At 39.0% G+C, this 16,876-nt stretch overlaps 1 protein-coding gene across 1 annotated transcript in view; it reads right to left on the bottom strand.

Moving 5' to 3' along the window:
• Positions 1 to 208: 208 nt before the first annotated feature.
• The window catches only part of LRMDA (leucine rich melanocyte differentiation associated), a 691,665-nt gene continuing 674,997 nt past the window's right edge, over positions 209 to 16,876 (bottom strand). Inside the window, exon 7 of the mRNA XM_086467215.1 lies at positions 209 to 288. Within this exon, the coding sequence (XP_086323341.1) occupies positions 209 to 288 (80 nt within the window). The remainder of the gene's footprint in view (positions 289 to 16,876) is intronic.

Here is a 16,876-nt window from a genome sequence, read left to right as displayed (position 1 = left end):
GCTGTCTGTCACACTGGTGGATGGGACCTGCTTAAAGGCAATCATGTCAATCTCTATGTGACTACTCAGACTAAGATAGAAGGATGATCTTGACAGGCTCGGCAAAGTCAGCAGAAGGCACTAGAGGACTTTAGTCACATGCTTAAAATTTAGATGCAATTTGTGCTTCTTATGTGGAGGAATTGAAGAGGCACAAAATAATGCTGTTTTATAGCTGGTCATCTCGGATGAATCTGTTGCCCTCAGAATGTTTTCCATAGTAAATGTAGCGGCATTTTCCCAAAATGCCTACAACAAAAAGGAAACAAATTACAATTAGGACAGCAGTGGCATATACACAAATAAAGCACACAGCTAGGGAAATTTGAAGGAGGGAAGGGAACAGTTTTCTCTTGTCCTGCAAAAGAAAGTTTGTGCATTTAAAATAGTCAGTATTAGCATTTCAATCAGCAGTTTTGAATCCACTGGGAAAACACGTGTTCGAATACCTGCACGACCTATCCTGTTAAACATACATCCACAAGTGTCTTCAAAAATGGAATTACTTAACATTGAAACATCATGCACTGTGTTTTAAATCACAGTACCTCTCTCCTACTTTTGAAAACCAGAAAGTCTGGTTGAAGCTACACTTTGTACTCTCTATAATCTCCCTGCTACATGTTTATAGAGTTTTCCTGATGATTAAAACCAAAAAGAAAAAAGCAGGAAATTGTTGCAGTTTAATGTAGATCCAGTAAAAACCCTTCAAACCTTCACAAAGTCATCCTGCAAGCACCTAAAGCCATCTCTGCTTTCCAGTAGCAGAGAACTGAAGTGACCAGCTGAAATCCACACAGGAAATCACCACAGACATGGGCTAGAACTTGGGACTTCCTAATGGTTAGCCCTCCATATTCCAGTGTTTTTCCCGGACATACAAACAAACATTTAGTAAAAATATGTCCAAAGTAGCTCTCCAAATGACATCCCATGAGCAAGACGCAATTATAAATTATGTTGAATATCGGTACATAGAGGATGCTTTCAAAAATTAGCCAGAACTCTGCTTTTGGGAGTCAAGGCACATTATTCTCAGTGGGTACAGGCAGCAAGATGCATAAGGAAGCCTTAGCTCCTGTGGGTGAGAGACACATACCTGCAGATCTCACTAGCTTATTCAAAAGCATCCCCTCTGGTGGTACTAAGTGGTATGTGAAAGCGTAAGTTCACAGTCACGTCCCACCTGTGAACATCCTCAAAGATGCTAAATTTTACTAGCAGAGTTGTTCTTTGTGCCTTCAGGCACGTATAGTCAAATAAAAGTCATCTCCCATGCATGGAAGGAAGGTGAAAGGGTCTCCTCTACCTTGGGAGTGTCTTAACACAGAAGTACCTAGTTCACCCCCATAAGGGCAAACATAACCTAGCCCAAAGGAGACAAACACTGCCTTACATAAAGGGTAAAGATGGGGGAGGAGCAGATCCTCAATTCATGGCTTTTTTAGCTTTCCAGGACTCAGATAGCAAATACCGTACCCACCTGCAGTATGAATTAAGTATGCAAGCTTTTACATTCTGCATCTATTTTTCCAGTATAGCATGCATCAGACAAGCTACTAAAGCCTTGGAAGGCATGGGCTGTGCAAGATTAATGTTAACCCATGCTGCTCTTTCCTTCTAAAACATCAGGATAGTAACACATTCCTATGGGTGAAAGAAAAAGTAAAAATTGATAGGCCTGTCATTTGTTATGAAAAAACACATTCCACTTTAGGATAACACAAATGGGGACTATATAGAGCAGTGCCCAATTCCTTTCCCCTCCTCCACAGAGCTTTTGTCAATAATTTCAATTTCAATAATTTCACAAGTGGAGCAGTTTCCACATTCAAGGGATGATACTATCATTCCTAAACATGCATCTAATGAAAAGCAAGGGGTTTCCGCCCCCGAAACAGGTGCTATTCTAAGTCAAACTGCAGCAGGCATTAGGTTTTAGGTTAGTAACAAGGCCATCTAGAGCAATAAATGTAAGGGATACAAACAGGTTATTAATGGCATTCTTCAGACTCCTTTTTCACTGGCATTGATAAAAGTCTTGTTTGAAGTCTGCTGCATTTCTTAAGGACTGGAAGCAAGACTGTTTATAGAGATGCTGGTGAGAGAGTGTTGTTTGACGAATGCTGGAGACTGTAGCTAGGTGTCAGTGCTTAGAAAATGAGGCAAGGACATGAGGTATTAATATTGTCAATGATCTCTTGACAGGAAAACAGATACTGCATTCACCGTCAGATTTAAATAGACATCAAGTGCATTAATGACAAAAGGGCAGACTTCAAACAAAGGGGGCTGTATGGTGCTGCGCCGAGCCAGTCTCTGAGTTGGCAATAACCTGATCTGAAAAGACACTGTCAGGGCTACAGACAGGCCCGGGATTGTGTGCGGTGACAGAAAACAGAGATGCTGACAGAGATACCGGTGCCATATTATGCCAAGTATATTCTAACACTGTCTCCAGCCCTAACTAAATCTGACATCATTTCCTATTGCTTATAGTATCCTCCACTGCTCCGGCAGAATATTTCTCCCCAGACATCATTACAAACTCCACTGTAGTTTTAAAGTTACTGGCAGGCCTGTGCTGTCATGGAGGCTGGGTCTAGAGGCCTAAGGATAACCTCAGTCAATCTAAATTTGGAGTTTGCTGGAGAAGTGCTCTCATTTTCACTGATATCTCAGCTACTTGAGGTGATCTGAACGCTAAAGTGTGAGGAGCTGTCACCTTGAATAAAATCCTTAAAGTAAAGACGTTCAGTTCCTGGGATGTTCAGCAAAGATGTCGGACAGTCTGGCAGCAGGAAATGAAATCCAGCTGCTGCTGCTCGCCTGGGGATAAAGGTGCTTGGGCTAGTGACAGTTAAAGTCAGCTGAAATTTTTGAACTCCTGCAGCCTACAATTGTTTAAATTAAGGAAGTGTTGTCTCCACAGAGATTCCCTACCGAGGCACGCAGCTGTGATTCGATTGCCAGGCATATTACACACACCGCTTGGAGAGTCTTGATAAAAGGACAGTTGAAAATGTTGCCATAAGACTTTATTTATCACTAAGGTTATTTGTAAAATAAAAATTTGCTCATAAATTAAATGTGGTGACTGGTTGGTTGTTTTGGTTTGGTTTTCTTCTCCATTTCCCACCTCCCTTTAGCAACCACAAAAAACTCAACTACAAAAGGCTTGTGTACTGCAATGAGAATTTTGATGCTAAGATACGTTACACATGAATTTAGGAAACCTAGTGCTTCTCTCCTGCCTGTCTGCTATAGTTTTCATTCCTTGCAGTTCAGGGGCAGGAGCACGCTTGTGTTTTTGCACACAAACAAGGGGACGAATAAGGGGGAAACAATACATCTGTGGCTGTTGTGGTGTTTTTTAATTATAATATCCAGCATTGGCCATAATAAGCTAAGTATACCCCCTATACATCAAAACAACACACAGCATCCTGAATGAGGTTTCTGCTTGCGGTTCTTAAGAAATGACAACACAAGGTCTCTTGAGGGATCATCTTCCCCCAATGAGGCTTCTAATTTTTAAGTAGCTGCTTCTACCATCACCACAAGCTGTTAAAACTATAATTATGAAAAAAATGCATTGTGAAGAATAATTTTTAAATTCACTCTTTATCTTTTAAATGTTTTCCCCCTTTGGAACGGATGTTCTAATTATGCTGGGTAAGTAATGACCTTGCAGTTGCTTGCATGTGCTGTGGTATCAGTCTTTCTTCACAAACACATTGTAATGTCAGCAACACCAGCTTTTCCTTAGCTGAGAGAAAACCCAATTATCCAAATAAATAAATACATACGTACGTGCATCCTAAGCATATGAAAAATTGTTCAAGTCATGTTTGCTCCTTCTAAATTTGGCATGTGCTGCAGAAAGCTATGGTGCAGTTGGATCTCCATACACTTTCCTAGGGCAAAAAAGGTTTGCAGATCTTCAAGTATAAGAGAAAATGGTAAAAAGAAGTTGCAACAGGATATGCCAGACCTATAGATCATACAGTCTCAGTCACAGGTTAAAATGCAGCTCAGGCCAACAGTGACCTAAGGGAATTGTTGTCTGGTAGCATCTTGTTGCCTTTCTTGGTTTGCTCTTTTTCCTAGCAAATGAATGTTCTGCATCTAATAAAAAAACCACCTTTCAGACATCGTAGCTGGGGCAGCTGTTAGCAATGGAGCCTTCCTAGCATTCAGTTTTCTTTAAAAAGTAATTACTAACACTAAGTAGTCAAGCCAGAAGTTTTGCCACACCCATCAAAACCTATTGGCACATCTGTCCAAGATCCCCCTCAGGCATTCATTTTAACATCAAATGTTTTTAATAAACCCCTCTGCAAGTGCAAACAGCAAAGTATTCACAATTAAATTTGTTTATCACATTGGTCTACAGTATACATCAGGGACTACATTTCAGCATACAGTCCTCTGCCTGTCTTTCACATAGGCTAACCACAGGTCCTTGTACTAGGAGCTGCGGTCAGATAAGTGTAGCACTTCATACACAGATTCAATAGTCTAGTGGAATTCCACTTCACGTAACTTAAATTTGAGTACAGTACCTAAATCCTCCACTGGCAATTTGTGTTTGATCCATATTCATCTCTTTTTCCACAACCTGCTGTTGTATAATTTTGCTATGGGCCATTAAACAGCTGCCATGTTCCACGAAGAAGCCGGGTGCATTTCAGTGTGGTTGTACTACCAATCTGTAAATTGTTTTGAGGCCATTCAGGATGAAATATCAATACTATTATCATTTTTTTCATAGGCACTTGGGCACATTCTAAATTAATGAACAGAAGTTGCAAAATTCCCTTAAATATTAATATAAACTTCCTTTAAAGGAAAATAATTCCCTACCTAAAACTTTTAGAGGAGAATAAATACCTATCTACAAAGAGTTTCAAGTCTACAATGCTACTGATTTAGGCAAAACACCTCCATCAGTTGAATTAATTTAAAACTCTTAAAAACCTTTTCATCTAAGGGATATGTAAAGCTGGTTTGAAACAAAAAATCCTTCTGTACAGGAGCTTAGTGATTTTTTCATTTTATATTTATCTTCATGGAAATTCTAACAATTTTATCTAGCTGACAACTTCTTATTTTCAATTCCACTTTGACTTTCTATGAGAAACGAAGTATTAGGGGGTTTTCAAGAAATTAGGATCCTAATCCTCTCACCTTCAATAACACATAGGGGTTTTTTCTGCTAAATCAGGAGAATTGAATTGTATATACTCTCATAGTCATTTTAGTTTAATAAAAAAAAATCACTCCATCTAGTTGTACCTGAGCTGTCTAATTTGTATTCATCATTAAGAACATTCAAACAACTGAATGCTGTAAAAAGTACAAAAATATTTCCAAACGTGCTCCTTCGAAATACTGGCTTTGTAATCCTCAATTTAAAAAAAAAAGCCCAAAAACCAAAAAACAAAACAACAACAACCCCCCCCCCAACAAACCCCAAAACTGCAAAACCATTAGCCTGCCATTCAGCCAAATCAGCTTGAAATTTGGGAGCACAGACCCATGGCAAAGCTTCACAGCAGGCAAGGATAGGGGTTTGGGATAGAGTGAGAGGAGAGATGTTAAATATCTAACAGTGATAGGAAATAAAGAATAAACAGAAAGTTTACTTGGACCCAAGTAGTGCACTTTTAGTTCTACTGAGTCTTGTGGTAGTGACATCAGGGATATACTTTACAAATGAAAAAAAAAAAAGGACTTTTTTTTTTTCCCCCCAAAAAATGTTGAGTGTCCAAGTCAGTCTTCTGAGGTTACTCTGCTTTAATTTGCAGACATTTATTTATTTATAGTTGGACATTCATAGCTGTTTATGTAGAAATATATTTTTATAAACAAGAACAATCATTTGAGCAATTAGAAAAAAGAAATCCTTTACATTTGGAGATCTGTTAGAGCTAAAAGCAGAAAAGAATACTTACTGAGTTATGCTGTTGGTCCATTCTCTGTAAAATGGATCAAATTTAATAAAAAATTTAAAACTATAAACTTATAGAAGGAAAGGAATTTCAGACTTTTGTCCTTCATGTTGACTTTTGGTGGAACAGAACAATTGTTTCTATTGAATGTGATCCAGCCTACAAACTCTTTGACACAGGAATCTGAGAAGCTCACTTGGAAGATAGGAAAAGTTGTAAAGGATCACCTGGGTCACTCATTCCTCCCAAAAGCAGCCAAGTATGTAACCAGAGAGGTCCACTCAGACTTACACTCTGCCCCAGCAAACAAACCAGTCAGTATGGCAAAGCTCAAGCTCAAAAACTGCAACATGACACAGGAAAAGTGGCAGCTGTCCTTGCTAATGTGCTCTGACTACTACAATTAAATCTGTTCGTTGCAACTGCAGTTTCCAGAATGCTCCAGGTTGGAGTCAAGACACAGGATCTAGACTCCTTAAATCAGAACAGAGGGAGCAACAGAAAGACAAGCATACAACACATAAGAAACTGAATGCCTTTGTTTGTGCTACAGTGAATGCTCTAAAGGGTTATCTTATAAAGACTTGAAATATCATAGCAATAAACAGAAACCAAACAAAAATCCCCTAAGACAGTATCATAAAATACTCGCTCAAATAACAATGCACAGATATTAACTTCCCTTATGTTATAAGCAAATTAATCTCTTTTTAAGAGGAAACACTATATGTAAGCAAAAATAATGCATAATTCTTTGAAAACTATCTGTGCATAAAGGGATCAGGTTGTGCTTGAGAAGGCTGAGGACAGAGTAGTCCCCAAATATCCCAAAGAGGACCCCTTGTATTAGGGAATGTGGTCCATTGCGGGTTTCCTGGAGGAGGACGTTCCCTCAGTAGCAAACTTCTGATCCTGATTCTCTCCTCCCTCTGTGGGGAACAACACTAAAGGAAGGTAACCTTCACATTCAGGGGAGATGAATTACCTCTTTGCTCTGCTCCTTGCACAGGGATGTCAAAAAGCAATACCATTTTCCTGTGGACACCCTAAAGCAAGGGGCACAAAGTGATCTTTCAGACCGAAAGAAATTATCAAAAGGCAAAAAATCAAATCTGTATCCAGTCTACAGCAACGGTGTTGGAAATATACCACCTAAGCTAGAGCTGAGAGGAATCAGAGCAGGCAAACTAAGACACTGAATTATTGCAAGTATCCTGCACAGACAAGTACTGTGACATGTCAAGTCTCACTGGCCTGTTTGTAGGAAGGGGGGGGGGGGGCGGGGAAGGGGGAGTATGTGGAGAAGTGAGAGTAGGGGAGGGGAAGGAAAGCAGTCAACAGGGAGAGGATGTTGGAAAAATTTGCAATGAAGGTGATAGGAATACAAAGACATGAAGTTTGCATCCTGGGCCAAGGGAGCCGCATAAATGTTCAGTGTAAACTAGCAGTCAAGCTGATGTGTGATAAAGTGCAGCCTGCTGTAAATACACTTCAGGGCTCCCAATGCAGCTGGGGATGGAACTTGTAATTTGGAAGGGAGAGGGGAGGGGAAAAAAAAAAAAAATAGGAAGAAAAAAATGCACTGCAAGCTTTTTCTCACATAATCTGTTACTGGAAAATTGAGAAGCTTGTCCAAGTCCGTGGGAATAGGCTGACGAGCTGATACTTAATAATAAACCATATTGTGTCATGGTGTGGAGTCATCTAGATCCATTCAGGCCACAAACTATATTACTTTATACAGCCCTGGCTGACATACATTTAAAGCCTTCTACACATTAAGGAGCCATTAGGCTGACAGATTAAAAGTTATCTTGGAGCTAATGTTTCCATTATGCGTATCCTGGCAGTGGAACAATCAACACACTGTTCCTCAGATGTCATACTTTGTTTAAAAAAAGGGGAGGGGGGAGAGAAGGGGGAAAGAAGGGTAACTCTCCCTCCTTGAATGACATTGACATGATCAGCTTTGATCTGGGTATGTGCTGTCTACAGATTGTCTACTGTTGGCTAAAATAGGAGCATTTAGGGCATAATACTTTAAATCATTAACCAGTTCCGTACTCCTCTGGGTATCATTGCTACAACTTAAGGCCTTACACTTGGGATTTTTTTGCAATCTTTCCATGCTTATTGTAACCATTATTAGAGAAATACATCGGGGGCGGGCAGGGGGAAGTCTCTCTCTAGTGATAATGAAGCAAAAAGCACTACAGAAAAAACCCAAATGCTTTAGACTCTCCAGCGCATCCTTTTTTGCACTCTCAAATAATAACATGGATGGCATTAATGCTGACTTTACAATGAAATATTTTGTGTTGAATATGTTGGAAGTTGAAAGGTTTAAAGCAGATCTTTTTTAATTATTCAGACACATAAATTGTATAGTCAGCTAGGTACTGCAGTCAAAGAAACCCAGGTGCACAGAAAGCATCAGCGTGTCAGATAATACAAGTGAGCTGATGCTTAAATTTAGATATATTGAATACCCTTGAAGGAGATGAAGGAAAGGAAGTATGGGTTCACAGTTCTTTTAGTCTTTTAAAACACTTTTTCATATATCTCATTTGCTCATATACAGTCTAAGTAAAAGTCGTAAAGGCAGAACAAACTACTGTAAATATCCAATGCAAGTCAGGTTACATCTGTGAAATACCCTTCATCTCTAAACCAATGTCACAAGAGAGTCATTGCTTTCTGTTAATGACCAAACACCCCAAACTGGACTAGCAATTTCAGCAACCAGGCAAAAAGCCATTCCTCACCAAAACAGAGCCATCTGCCCGGCTTCCCTCCCGTCGGGCTGCTTCAAGCCGAGAGCATCAGCACTAGAGGGCAGCATGCATTTGTCTAAAAAACGGACCACACCAGCAAACGAAATATTCCAATATGACAATTAAAGCAATACTGTTCATTACTTTTGCAGCCAATTTCTTGTTCTGTCATGATCAAAGCCTATATTTATACAATCTCTGCTTTCAGCCTTTTGCCCAGGAGCCTGACTTCTGTTGGACTAATCTCAGTGAGCATCACTTTGCATATACAGATGGCTACAAAAGGATGTCACTGGGTAGTGGTCTGCACAAAAGGCTCAAAACGTTGTATGGGAGGGAGACGACCATCCACCTACACCACTGGCTTCCACTGCAGCTGGGGTGGCACTTGTTCTCTCACATTCCCAACATAAAAAGATTTTTCAAAGTAGCACTAGAATTTATTACTTTTGATAATGCAACAGTATGATATCTGAAGTGACGCAAGAGACGCTTTTAATATCTTCAGAATGGCGGAGGAAAATGAGGTTGTAAAATCCCAGCCCTACCATATTTTAAAGTTCAGCTGTTCAGTGTACACTCACCATATTAACTTAGAAGATTTTCGGTTAATTTGGCTAACATATGCAAAAATGGTATTTCTGTAGGCTGCTCTATACTTTAGGTTACATTCTACTAATAATACTTACGTTAATCAGCAATGAAGTTAAACCATAAAGAAGGACAGGGTCTTTAAGAAAACAGAAAGTGAATACAATTATATTGTACTTCACAAACTTTAACCATGCCCAGATTGCATTAGCAGTAAAATGTGAGGGGAAAAAAAAAAAAAAAGAGGGAAGTAAGCTCTTTCAGTTACTGTGATAGAATTAAACAAATGTACCATGATTTATGGGGCAGAAAGCAAACTTTTGGAATAATTGTTCGGAAAGTCTGCAAGCATTCCAGTAAAATTACAAATTCTTACGTGAAAAAAAAATGAGCAGCAGGGCCCTTCTGGAGAGTTTAGATGTAAATTTGGCTCATCTCATGAGTAAAACTTGCATGTGGATCTCAAATGTGCTCCTGCTGGAGGAGTTCACATTAGGAAAAAAAAGCCATACAAAACTCTGTCTGGCTCAACTGGTTTGAAATTTCTCAAGAGAGTCATCTGAAATAAAGACAAGTTGCTTTTATTTTTAAAGCTAGGAAAGAAAGTCTCTCAAATAAAATTAAAGAGCATAATGAAATAGTGCTGCTGTCACATTATGATACAGTTAAGAGAACCTTCTTTGCATGCCATTACTTGCTCTTTTCCACAAGCCCTTCCTCAGAAACAAAGGAAACATTTAAATAATTTCTAATGATAGGATTGCTTTGAGTCTTCCTAATACAAAACCCAGCATTTTTTAAGAAAATGATACTACAAGGCCCTGGACTCCCTTGATTTCCAGTGGAAGCTGAAGGCATTCAGCACTTTGTAAGACCCCACAAAACTGGCAAGCTCCTTCCTTTCTTCTATAGTAGCATCAAACGAAATCAGAAATGCATCTGGATCCAAACACCCAAAGTGTTCACCAAATTTCTAGTTCTCCGGACTAAGTGTGGGCTTGCCTCTTAGCAGAATTTTGTTGTGTGCTATATCATGTAGAACACTATCTGCTATTGCTAAATACTTACTGACCATAGTCTAGTTCCCAAACACTGACTGCCTCAACTTTGGCATTGTTCCCTATCCACGACTCTTTTCCCCCTTCCTCAGCCTCCTTTTAAAAACATGCTAATGAGAGGAAGGCTGAAGGTTAAATCACAGTGAACAGCAGAACATACAAGTTTACAAGTGCACTTTTAGCCTCTATGGAAGCTTTTGCTAAACATAAGAGATAGGGAGCTGAGAAAAAGCTTGAGAGAGGACACATTAAAACCCCTCCATTAGGGTCAGAGTCATTAAAGTTTAGTCAAAGCATCAAAGACTTTCTAACAAGTATTATGCTTAGTAAACGTTTTCCACTGGAGCACGGATATTGGTGAGAGCTTTTGGAGTGTGTCAGTTAACCAATATTCACCTGCTTTGACAGCTTGAAATATTACTGACTTATTGGCTTGGTTCAAATTTGTCAGACTTGACTATGTCGTAAGTTAACATGTCCCCATATTAAAAAAGAAGCCAACTGGCAAACGTGCATATTGGACCTAATAAAACACATCTGGCCAAACAATCAAGCAACACTGATCACTATATTACACAGAAGTACAAATTAACAGCAACTGTCTTTGAGACTACCAATCTAAACAGGATGCAATAACCTGCTACCTACTACTTTACCAAATACCCTTTAAATGGTTTACTGAAGGATAAAACCTCCACCATATTCTGAGACATTCAATTGCTTGGTTAAAGCTGTATAAATATTTTAGATGTCTTGAGTCATCTGCTGATACAAATAGAAGAAATGCTTAAGACAGAAGCTGTCCCTCAGTCCAGAGAATGTTTTTTAGCCAAGGAAGCCCTATCTGCCACAGGAAGGCAGTGGCTCTAACAGGTAGTACTCTTCACCTTCGTTCTCAGAGTGAGTGCTGCTAAAACAGAAGGTAGCAGGTAGTCCAGGATTAGACTATCGCATGAATTCACAGTGGGAAAGCTAGTCACATACAGTCACTGGATAAACATATTCAACAGCAGGGTACCTGAGTGCTGCTGTTAAGCCTGAGGCAGCACTAAGCAGTCTCTGTCCTGAAGAAGTACTGGGCACAGCTGACTTCCACAGCATCCTTTGAGATCTCCGACAGAAGGAATGCACAGCACAACTGCCCTACTAAAGACCTCAACCATCTCAAAAGCAATAACAAAAAATTATACAAGAAAGATCTTTTCAGGGATAAGGAAAGCTTAACCACTTACATGTGTGCAGTGAACCCTCTGGTCCTTTCAGAGAGGCTCCTGGGAAGCAGCTATATGCTACTGAAGTATTTCAGTCTTTGGGCATAGCAAGCTTGACATCCCTGTTGGCATTGCTGCTGAGAACAGACACCAGCCTTACTCAGAAAACATCAAACATGACTTTCTGCTAGCTGTGGCAAAGCTGAATACTGGAGGCAGGGGGAGGAGAGGTCATAGAGGAAGCAGTAGTTAACGGGGTAAAGTGAGTGTTATAATCCCCAAATTGCAGTAGGGCTGAATGTTTTCAGACAATTTGCTTGTCTAACCCAAGACAGTATCATTTTTCTTTCTTCTAGGAGAGGGTTAAGAATATTCTGAAGCTTGGAAAATGGCTGCTGTTGATACTAGTGAGGCCTTCTCTTTAACTAGATCCTTCAGGAAAAAACAAATTAATCAACAGCCAGCTGAAGTGGGTTTAATGATTGCATTCTGCATACAATCAGCTTTTCCCTTTTCAAGGGCCATCAATATGTCAAGGGAAGACATATCTGAAGGATATAGCTCTTAACATCAAGGTTATCTATTCTCCACAAGGCTCCCACTCCTTACTGGGCTGATACTTTACACTGCCTGTGTCTAACATTTTCATCAACTCTGCAATCAATCAAGGTAATAATGTTGTGCAAAAAATCAATTAACAACGCAATTAAACTTTCCTTATTATCTCAAAGGGCTGAAATAATACCTAAAGGGAAGATAGACTCACTGAATGCAGACATCCATAACCCAATGTGAAAGTGAATTATGAGGTTAGACAGATGCAGGCATGTACTGGCGCTGTTATTTTCAGAGGGATATATCTCATCCAGGCAGTGTATCAGTCACCACCAATCCCATACCCTAAAATTCCAAATTACTTTTAAGAAATATATGATGTGCAATATCCATTTCATATTCTCTTTTAGAGATAAAGCCCCCAAAATCTGAACAAGAGTATTATTCAAAGACAAAATGATCTTTCAGAGAGAACATAAAATATAAAAGCTATAATAACATTTACATCTGTATACCACCCATGTCTGTAAATGCAGGTCATTAATTATACATAATCTGTAGTGAATAAGGAACAGAAGCAGCAGCACAACATTTAAAGCCCAAAGGCTCAAATTTGCAAATACCTTGCACCGAGTACACTGAAGGAAAAGCCCCAATATAAACACATCCAGCAACAACAGCAAGGACCTAAGTATCACTCACTGAAAATAAGACAGAGTGTCTATATTATTTTGTAATTACAGTCAACCCTCATGGAAACAACCCAAGAGCTGAGAGTTTTAAAGTTCATTGAAAGCAGACAATTAACCCCTTGCTGTTGGTAGGATTTAGGTTTTAGCATAAAGACATTAAGGATCAGGGGCACTCAGCACACCAACACAATGGAGTCAATTCAGTTAGGAAACCAGGTGCAATAGTCTTGTGACAGAGCTGCATGGATGAGGATTTGGGAGAGGGAGAAAAAAAAGAGTAGGAAAGAATACATCTAAAATTAACTGCCTTATGAGTGATTTTACTAGTCCCCAGGGACAAACAAAAAAATGTTGTTATACAGAGAATATAACAACAACCAGGCTAGGTGTTTTGTGGGGGGTTTTTTTGACACCTATAATTTTCTATCACACAACCTGAGCATTCCCCCTCTGGCCCCCTTACTCATTTCCCAACACACACACAGAGCCTTCAGCCTCTGTTGTTTTGATTTAACATAGGCAAAAAGATAATGAAAAGAGAAAACATTTAACAGAAACCTATGTCAGAATGACAAGCTAGGAACACATCCTGTAATTTGGATGTGAGAAAGGTTTCCCTTAAACATTGCATTTTGAATTCCTCTATTAAAGGGCACTCTCTGCGTCTGTGCTAGCAGAGGTGTTCTACAAAGCAGTTCTCCCAGCAGGGTTTGCTTAAGCACATAACAGCTGCAGTTTAGAAATGGTCTATTCTTACAATTAGCTCATGTAGTGCAAGTGGCTTTTTTGGACGAAGAACATCTTTTTTTGTTGATAATTCTCCCTGGTTTTGTCTTTGTCTTGCACTTCGTGCTCTTCCCCCTGCTACCCCCCATGCTGTGGAGTCAGTCATGGATGAGACAAATAAGTGTGACTAAAATTTTCCACAATTTTTGAAACATTACGCACTTTTCCTGCATGGATTTGGGGCACTAATATTATTCCGGGATTAGAGAATTCAGAGATTACTATCTTAACCTTTAGTAACATAATTAATATGTTTTCATTTTCAATGACTTCATTGTGTGTCTATCAACTGGAACCATTCCTGCTGTGTATTTGATTCCGCTGACGATGGGGTGTGTTGGATTTTAAATGATGTGCTAGCACTTCCGTTCCCTATATACTCTAGTTTATGTGTTATTCATGACTTGCATTTGGAGACATGGATGATACACAGATGTAAATGTTATTAAAGATTTTGTGTTTTAGATTCATTGTGAAAGTTGTCTTTGTTTTCAGATAATTCTTTTAACCACCACAAATAACCAGCAATACATGACATTGTCTTGAGACTTTTTTCTTTGCTGTTAAGGTTTTTGATGAAGAGATTTTTTTTTTCTCCCTAATGTTCTCTCTTCATCAAAATAAAATACAGGATAAACTGACAGACAGCAGAGATACACCTGCAGGATAATGTAGAAGTAAACTCCATTTTTGTAATACGCTCATTATACAAAATCAAAACCAAAAGTTACTTCATTTTTTAATAGCTGTAAGGGCTGCTGGTCCCAGTTCAAGAAGGCTGCGACTGGCATAATTCTCAAACTGCCCTCACCCTTTAACATCACATTCACATTCCTGAGGAATTTGCAATTAACATGATAAAGAACTTTGCTAAATCATGGTTCCCTATCTTCTTTTTCTCTTAGATTACAATTATTTTAGATTAATAGTTCTCTATCACTCCTTAAAGATTTTGACTATATGACAGATGTATCATATCTTTGTTGCACTGCTACCACATAGGAAAAAAAATGAAACCCAAATATATACTTAAATGCACAGTACATACCAGCCTTGCAAACATTATCCAGCCAGTAGTGAGAGGCAAATTTTTTGATGGACAGACAAAACACCATTAAATTTTTTCATTGTCACTTATTAAGGCAAAGGGTGAGCAGGTAGATTTGTGTGTCCGGGCTGGTAAATCTTCAACAGTTGTGTGAAGCTGCTGTACTTAAGTACACATATACATCTACGTAACTTTGAACCGAAAGAAAAGTGCTTTCAAAAAACCATGTTTAATCACTAATAATTCTGTCATTTGACAATATTTTTTCATACATCCTTCGATACTTTCTCTCAATGAAGTTGAACCTTATTTCAAATGTGAAGTCTTGGAGTTTTTACATTTTCTGCTTTTTGCTTTAAAAGAAACCTTTTACAGAAGATTTTTTTTTCTGTATTTTATCCATTAAGCCTATATATAATACATAGCAGCAGCCTCTCTACAGCATTTAAACATTCAGAAGCCACGGTAAAAGGGATTTCTTTGTCTGAAATTCAAGCTTCTTGTTGTAAAATCTAACTTGGAGTAATTTAGTTAAATGGTATAATGGGTTGACCAAGAAAATAACTTACCATGTTTTCTTCCATGGGAGTAGTGTGCTGGATAGTGGCAGCTTGTACTCCCCAATGTACCATTTTACAGAGGACTTCATATTTTGTTGTGAATAGTTACTGAAAGAGAGTTTTCCATCTGACAGAGAGAATCAATCTAATGTCACCCACTCTTTACCTCCAATTTTCTACCAGTACCACCTCTGTCTGATGCAATCTTGTTAATGTTCTGCTGTAGATACCTGCTGTTTTACTTCACATGCCACTAAAGCTTACTGCTTTCGAGCAGTTTTGGAAAACTGCTTTTGAGCTTTATGAAACAGAAGACAGTTTGTGAAACTGAACCAAACTAACTTAATTCAGCAGGACACTGTAACCCTGCTTCTAAGTTTTTGATGCTTCATTATGACAAGAATAAGCCTCCAACCTTCCCCTTCACCAGTCACATCAAAGTCAGCTCAGAGCTACTCAATACAGCACTTCTAATGGCCATAAAAGAGCATGTCATGGCTCAGTTGCCTTGCACTGCATTTCAGGTAAATCCTAGCCATAGTGCACTGTGGCCATACAATGGAAGAGGCAACCCACTCCCTACTGCAAGATGTAAGATCAGGAGAAAGGAGCATGCCTGGAAGCATCATCAGATTAGGCCATACCAGGTCCTTGAGACTAGGAAGCTACTCTATTTGGGACAAGTGGCACGAGGTCAGCAGAAGAGGTGAAAAAAAGGCCATTTTCATGTAATTTCAATTTTGTGCTGGACTATGAGTTCTTCAGCCTTCACAGACTGTCTGGTCAACGTACTCACTTCATTCTTTTATTTTTCATGGTCTAAACACATAATTATTTATATGCTTGCTCAAAAATGCAAATAGTTCATCATCTAGGGGAGTAGACAAGAGTAACATTTTCAGTTGCTTCTTCAACGACTAATTTGTTATCAGGAAGCAGTGTATGATCTCTCATAAACATGACAGTATCAATCTGCAACATTATTTAGCCAAACCTGACTTTATTCTGAAGTAGAATCTGATGCCACATAACAAGGAGATCTTCAGATAAAACAAAATCATTAAAATAACAATTTAAATTAAAATTGCCTGCCTGCCAAATAGAAGTTAGATACGTCATGTGCCTCTCCAGTAAGATGAGATTTCTGCCATTCCCCCAATACACTTGTCTGCCTTAAAAAGTCTTCGGTAAAACCAACACAATATGCTTGGACATCATGAAGTAGGAGGTCAGGCATCAAACCTCCTCCAGATGGCTCACTGAAGAGCAATTATTCAACTGAACAGGATATTTTAGAGAGATGAAGTCAAGAGACAATCAGTTCAACCAACCACCAAAGAAGCAGTGACCCATAGGCTGGAGACCATCCTCCCTTTCTGAAGTGGTTCCACAGTATACCTTATCAGAAGCTTCACAAGACCACTCTAGACCATTGAGGATCCATTCAGGTAAGATCAGCCAAGTGGGGGTAAAACAAATTACAGAAAGACGGTAAAACACGATCTTCCTTTTTTATTCCATTTTTATTAGAGTTTTTTGTTTAACATGGAAAAGTTTGTCTTCTTATAAGACCAAATGGTGTGAGGACAACATTTTTCTTCATCTAAA

This window comes from Leptosomus discolor, chromosome 6 (assembly GCF_034619465.1).
Source record: "Leptosomus discolor isolate bLepDis1 chromosome 6, bLepDis1.hap2, whole genome shotgun sequence".
In the NCBI taxonomy this organism is placed as follows: domain Eukaryota; kingdom Metazoa; phylum Chordata; class Aves; order Leptosomiformes; family Leptosomidae; genus Leptosomus; species Leptosomus discolor.
This window is presented reverse-complemented; position numbering and strand designations above follow the sequence as displayed.